The sequence below is a fragment of the Coffea eugenioides genome, chromosome 2, assembly GCF_003713205.1.
Source record: "Coffea eugenioides isolate CCC68of chromosome 2, Ceug_1.0, whole genome shotgun sequence".
Classification (NCBI taxonomy): Eukaryota; Viridiplantae; Streptophyta; class Magnoliopsida; order Gentianales; family Rubiaceae; genus Coffea; species Coffea eugenioides.
Genome location: NC_040036.1, coordinates 62,026,040 through 62,032,967, shown reverse-complemented (window position 1 = coordinate 62,032,967; position 6,928 = coordinate 62,026,040). Strand labels below are relative to the sequence as shown.

General features: G+C 37.6%; 1 protein-coding gene across 1 annotated transcript; it reads right to left on the bottom strand.

Moving 5' to 3' along the window:
* Positions 1-5,844: 5,844 nt before the first annotated feature.
* LOC113760005 (uncharacterized protein K02A2.6-like) lies at positions 5,845-6,672 on the bottom strand. The gene has a single exon (XM_027302583.1). It carries the CDS (start codon positions 6,670-6,672, stop codon positions 5,845-5,847), a length of 828 nt encoding a protein of 275 aa, XP_027158384.1.
* Between the last annotated feature and the right edge of the window lie 256 nt (positions 6,673-6,928).

Genomic DNA, 6,928 nt, shown 5'->3' with positions numbered 1-6,928 from the left:
TCCTTAAATCACACGTACTAGGGTTTTTACTTCCTATTCACTAACTTTTTATCATTGCTCCTAATCACATGTTATTTCTCACCTAAAAGTCACCCTTAAACACCAAATTTGATCCTCACTCCGTACCGGATAATTACACTACGAAAAAACGTGAAAACCCTAACTTGCTCCAATCTTGAAAACGAAAAAGGAAACCCTACTTTCTGGGTTCATTTGCACTTATTGTGGAATAATTGGATAGTAGGGCTATAATAAATGAATAATTTCCAAATAAAAGGGCATTTTTGAGAAAAATATGAGGGTTTTACAATTCCACAAATTGAATTTAGGGTTTCGGTTGAAATATGAGAAATTTGAGAAAACGGTCAATCACAAGTGAAACTAGGGTTTCGCTTAAACTTTTAGGGTTTCTAGTCTTTTAAAACAAAACAAGGTTTTAAATCAAATCCTAAAGAAATAACGTTCGTATTTTCTTTAAAACAAAATAATAGTTTAAAATAAAATAAACTAAAGAAACCGTAATATCCTCTTTGAGACTAAACAAAAGATGATCCGTCAGCCAAAGAACTCATGGTCCGTAGACTCCACTTAAACTTCCCCGTTCACCTTATCAACTCCCGCTGGCCAGTCAACAGCACATAGCAGCTCGAGCGAAATAAAATAACTTAGCTTTCGTCAAAGCTTTAACTAGGAACTAAATCCCAAGTTTAGCATGGAACTATCTTCGACAAAGCCCCAGCTGGCTCGAATAGTTCGTCTAACCCTTGGAACCGGGCTGGAACCAAGCCCTGAGATATCCGATCTCTCAATAGATGGTATCTCTCGACAAAGTACACAACAAAGTACTTACCCCAAACAGCACACAGCAAATGGGGTTTAATTCAAGTCACGTAAACACCCCCATTAGCACACAGCAAAAGGGTGATACTCAAGTCACGTATTCACCCTCATCAGCACACTGCAAGAGGGTAACACTCAAGTCATGTATTCACCCTCCTCAGCACACATCAAGAGGGTGATACTCAACATAAAGCATGTATTCTCACATTGGAAATCAAAATAAAGGATGGGCTTAGGTCGAGTGAGATAAAGTACACCCTCGCCTAAGTACCCATTTAACATATACAAGGTACTTCAACAATTCCACATCAATATACAACTTCAACAATTTCACATCAATAAACAACCCAATTACTCACTTGATAAAGCTTGGCACGAAAAACGATACAAGTTACTGAGCTTGACCGTCACCGTCAAAAGCCTTACGGTCTGTATAGACAGATTATATACACACATAAGTGAAACGGCTATACAATAGCAGTTTATAACTTAAACGATTGAGAACGGTCGAAAATGGTCAAAATAATCAAAAAACGGTACAAAACGGGTTACACGATTTTGATCATAATTTGTGCTGTGGTTATCGGATCAAAATGTACTAGATAGTGTCTCGAAGCTTAGATAAAAGGTTACAACTTTCATGAAGACACCTCAACCCATTTCTCAGTGTATCCAAGTTAAATTTGCAAAATACAGAACTAAAACTCCAAAGGTTAGTTTATCTTTCTCGTGAAAATTTGGCGGCATGCCCCTTGTGTTTACCCATTTTCCAGCCATTTATGGCTTCAATATTTTCTTCAAACAAACTCAAAGTTGCATACAAAATAATCTCATTTCGATAGCCGTTCAATAGGCTCAAGGTAATACAAGTATAAAAATCAAGCTAACGACATGTGCGGAAATGAAGTTTAACAAAAGACAGATTTGACGGGTTTTTACGGAAAGAACACATTTGAGGCTAAGCTTATCGGATTGGTGTTCAACATTTACCGTTTCGAAGCTAAGACGAAGGTCTACAACTTTCATGAAGGTCTCTTAGTCAAATTTCCACTGTAACCTGGTCAAATTCCCAATTTACATAGTCAACCTCCAACTATATGGCTAATTAACTGCACTGCACTAGAATGGTCATATCTCAGGCTACCAAGGTCCGTTTAAGGTGTTCTTGCAGGTTTTGAAAAGCTAAGATGGAGTACTAAAACTTTCATGTTTTGGAAAATGGCTAAATCAGCAGGATCCTAGTGAATAAACATGATAAACTGGATGAACTGCCTAAAACGGAACACTGGACACATCCTAAAATAGTGAGGGTAGTTTGGTCTTTTCACAAGCTACGTTGCTCCGATTGAGTTGAAATTTTGTAGGAACCTATAAAATACCATTCTATACAACTTTCATGTTTGATTCCAAGCCTAATTCAGGCTCTAACATGGTGAAATAAAACCGGACAGAATAGAGCTGAAATTTTCCAGAAACCTTGAATTTTGGGATTCAATGCAACCTTTCTTGATTTCTTGCTCCAATCATCACCACAACCACTTATATAAGCTTAAATACAACATATATCATCCATATAGCAAGGATACGCAGCAAATACCTCAAACCCTAACTCACATAAATCACCTTTAAATACTCATAACAACTTGTATCACCACTAATCCAACCAAAACAAGTATTATATAACAACTTAAACCAAAATAAAAGAACCAAAGCCATGGTTTAGCCTTACACCTCAACAAATGAAGCTTGTAAGAGTGATACTTCACCTCCTCTTGGAATTCTTGGTTCCCCTAGCTTCACAAGCTCACCACTCACTCTTTAATCGGTTTAGTTTTCTTTCTTTCCTCACTTCGTGACTAGATTCAAGAAGAAATGGAGCAACTTTCCCTTGGTGTATTCCTCTCCCTCTCTCTCGGCCTCGCAGCAGAAAAAATGAAGAAAAAAAGATGGCTCCAAGGTGATAAGAAGGTAGAAAAATTATTTGGTCAATGGCCCTTAGGTGGCCAACAAGTGGCTTCACCACCACCACTCATTCATTTTTTTTCTCTTTCCTTGCATTTGGTCCACATTTTCGGTCAAGGCTAGCTGGCCATGAGGGGGATATTTTCTCAAGTGTTAATGAGCTCATGTGGTAAGAAAGTGGTGGTCAAGTGGTGCGTTCAATCGGTAGTGCGCGGTACCCGTCGGTTCGCGCCGTTTTTCCTTAAATCACACGTACTAGGGTTTTTACTTCCTATTCACTAACTTTTTATCATTGCTCCTAATCACATGTTATTTCTCACCTAAAAGTCACCCTTAACCACCAAATTTGATCCTCGCTCCGTATCGGATAATTACACTACGAAAAAATGTGAAAACCCTAACTTGCTCCAATCTTGAAAACGAAAAGTGAAACCCTACTTTCTAGGTTCATTTGCACTTATTGTGGAATAATTGGATAGTAGGGCTATAATAAATGAATAATTTCTAAATAAAAGGGCATTTTTGAGAAAAATATGAGGGTTTTACAATTCCACAAATTAAATTTAGGGTTTCGGTTGAAATATGAGAAATTTGAGAAAACGGTCAATCACAAGTGAAACTAGGGTTTCGCTTAGACTTTTAGGGTTTCTAGTCTTTTAAAACAAAACAAGGTTTTAAATCAAACCCTAAAGAAATAACTTTAGTATTTTCTTTAAAATAAAATAATAGTTTAAAATAAAATAAACTAAAGAAACCGTAATATCCTCTTTGAGACTAAACAAAAGATGATCCGAAAAGTTGGGGTATCACAGAAGTGAAGTGAAATGAAGTGTTAGTGGGACGGACCCATGTGTAACGATAAGATGTAATGCACATTAGTGGGATTAACCCATGTTTAACCCATGTTTAACTAATGGGACTCACCCATGCTTAGTGGTAATGTAAATGAAATGCTCACTAGTGGGACTAATCCATGCTTAGTGGTAATGTAAATGAAATGCTCACTAGTGGGACTAATCCATGTTTAGTGGCAATGTAAATGAAATGCTCACTAGTGGGACTAACCCATGTTTAGTGGCAATGTAAATGAAATACTCACTAGTGGGACTAACCCATGTTTAGTGGCAATGTAAATGAAATGCTCCATAATGGGACTAACCCATGTTTAGTGGCAATGCAAATGAAATGCTGGTATGTATGAAGAAACTGTATAAGACTTAGTTGAAAAATTATCCAAAGATTTGCCGCAGTGTGATGTGCTGTCATTTTCATTTGAAACTTTCTTGCAAAAGAGAAAAACAAAGAAATTGCCACCACCATTGTATCCGCTCGCCTTCGAAAATCGTGTAAACATGAGTCTTCATACGACCTTTCCCAATCTTATCATCCATGATGTCCATTTTTTGTTCGGCAAGCTGTTTTGTCATCAAGCTCTTTTGAGACTTTCGATTTCTGACGTTCCAGTGAGACAAACTCCAGAATCAAGGTTGTCAATTGTTCGTTGTTCCATTGTGCTTTCCCAGGGATGAACAGATCCAAATACTCTTTTAGTAAATCAAGGGATTGTCACTTGCCCAAATCCAATGATTATGATCATACACTGTGCGCAAGACTTATTTTATGACATAAAATGATCATGCAAAACCTATTTTGATATCATGATGCAAGATGCAGAAGAAACAAATTGAATTATAATTATGTTATCCAGAAACTGACAATGTACAATGCAAAACCTTTATTGAACAAATGATTGCAAAATATTGCAAAACATCGTTGTAAAGAGAATCAAAATAAAGTGCCCTTTGGCATGAAACATCATCCTTGGCCCTTTTGAATATCTCTGCTCCGGAGTTCTGTGTTGGCGAAAGCACTACAAAGATGAGGAGAAATCCAAATAAATCGAGTCACCAGCTGTTTCAACTCATGCCTACTCTTGAGAAAACCCTACCTTAGTGCCCTTTCGGCTTTTCGCTAAGGTCACCCCCACCCTTTTTGTTTTGTTTTTTTTTTCTTTTTGCTCTTCTTTTTTTCTTTTTTTCTTTTTTTCTTTTTTTTTCGAGGAGCCCTTTCAGGTTTTTACCTAAGAAATAATGGAAAACCTTGACCATTATCGACTAAGAATGTGAATTGAAGATTTCTGGCATCAGTAGAATGCTCTTCCCTCATAAATTTAGGTGAAGGCATTATGGACATCACTTGCCAGTTGATTAGAAAATTTCTAATAGAAATATAGCAACTGACCAAAGCCAGGACTTTGAGTTTGTGTAATGAGGTCCGGTGGGGTGTTTTGAAAAAGGTTGAAGCTTGAAAGTAGATTTGATGAAAGGTGTGAAATAACTTGAGATTGCGTCATTTTGAAATTATCTCCAATTTTTGAACGAAACTGAGGAAAATTTGCCCTAGTTTGATTGGATTTTTCTCTCTTTGCATTTTCTTCATTGCATTTTCCTCACTTTTGCATTTTTATTTAAAAAACTAAATTTGCCCCAGTGTGGGGTTTTTCTTTTCTTTTTGATTTCTCTTTTTTTTCGATCATCTCTCTTTCAAAATAAATTTGCCCCAATGTGGGGTTTGCAATTCTCAGGGGCTGCCAAATGAAAATTATTGTTCTGATAGCTCAAAGGGGATGACTAGGGATGAAATGTTTTGATTGGAAAGGAAGATGGCCTGACTTTTGTCTCGTCCCTTGCGTAACATCTAAAAGAAATTTGCATAATCAAATAAAGAACTTCTTACACATGTCGGAGTTGATAGGTTGAGGGAATGTCTGTCCATCCATCTCTGCTAGAATAAGTCCTCCACCCGGTAGCACCTTTTGAACGACAAATGGGCCTTGCCAGTTTGGGGTAAATTTGTCTTTGGCTTCATCTTGCATTGGCAAAATTTCACTTTAGCACTTTGTCTCCTTCTTCAAAGGATCGCCGGTGGACCTTTTTGTTGTAAGCACGGGCCATGCGTTCTTGGTAGCATTGGCCATGACATATAGCATTCAGACGCTTTTCATCAATCAAACCCAATTGTTCATGACACTGCTTTAACCAATCAGCTTCTTCCAACTTTGGCTTCCATTAGAATACGTAATGAAGGGATTTCAACCTCGGCAGGTAGCACAACTTCCATTCCATATATGAGCGAGTAGGGGGTTGCCCCAGTTGAAGTTCGAATAGAAGCCCGGTATGGCATTAGTGCATAAGGAAGCTTTTCATGCCAATCACGGTGCTTTTCAGTCATTTTACGAATGATTTTCTTTAAATTCTTGTTTGCGGCCTCCACAGCCCCGTTCATTTGAGGCCTATAAATGGCAGAATTGCGGTGTTTGATTTTGAGCTGTTCGCATAGTCCGTCCACCATGTCATTGTTCAGATTTTTGGCATTATCGGTAATCAATGTTTCTGGCACACTGAACCGGCAGATGATGTGATCCTTTAAGAAATTTGCTACCACCTTCTTTGTCACATGTTTGAAGGATTCTGCTTCGACCCATTTGGTAAAGTACTCAATTGCTACCAATATGAATCGATGTCCGTTTGATACAGGAGGATCAATTGTACCAATTACATCCATACCCCACATTGAGCAGGGCCATAGGGCAGCCATGCTATGTAATTCAGTGGGAGGAGCCCGTATAACATCGCCATGCACTTGACATTTGATACATCTTCTGACAAAATCTATGCAGTCATGCTCCATGGTGAGTGCATTCAAATGTATACTCATCTTTATTTCTTTGACCTCAGTCTCAGTGCCAATGTTAACAATCTCTGTCTCTTCTAGGTTCGGTTTGGATTTCTCTTCATATTGTTCGAGACCTTTTGGAAAAGAATCAGATACTTCCTCACTATCACTCTCGTTTTGAATTTCGGATTCCATAATCTCAAAGTCGTGAGTGATATCGAGATTGCCATCATCGGATTTCAGAATAGTGATATCCAAAGGGTCAAATAATTTTATTTTTGGCCATCTGAAAGAATTTAGAAGGAAATTAAAAATGATAAACAATCAACCAATATAAACAAAATGGTATCAAACAAACAAAAATAATGAAAAGATGTAACTATGCACTCTGTTGAAAAATTCAAAAAAAACAACACAGGAACTTGATAATGCAAAAATTGTTTTAGCCAAA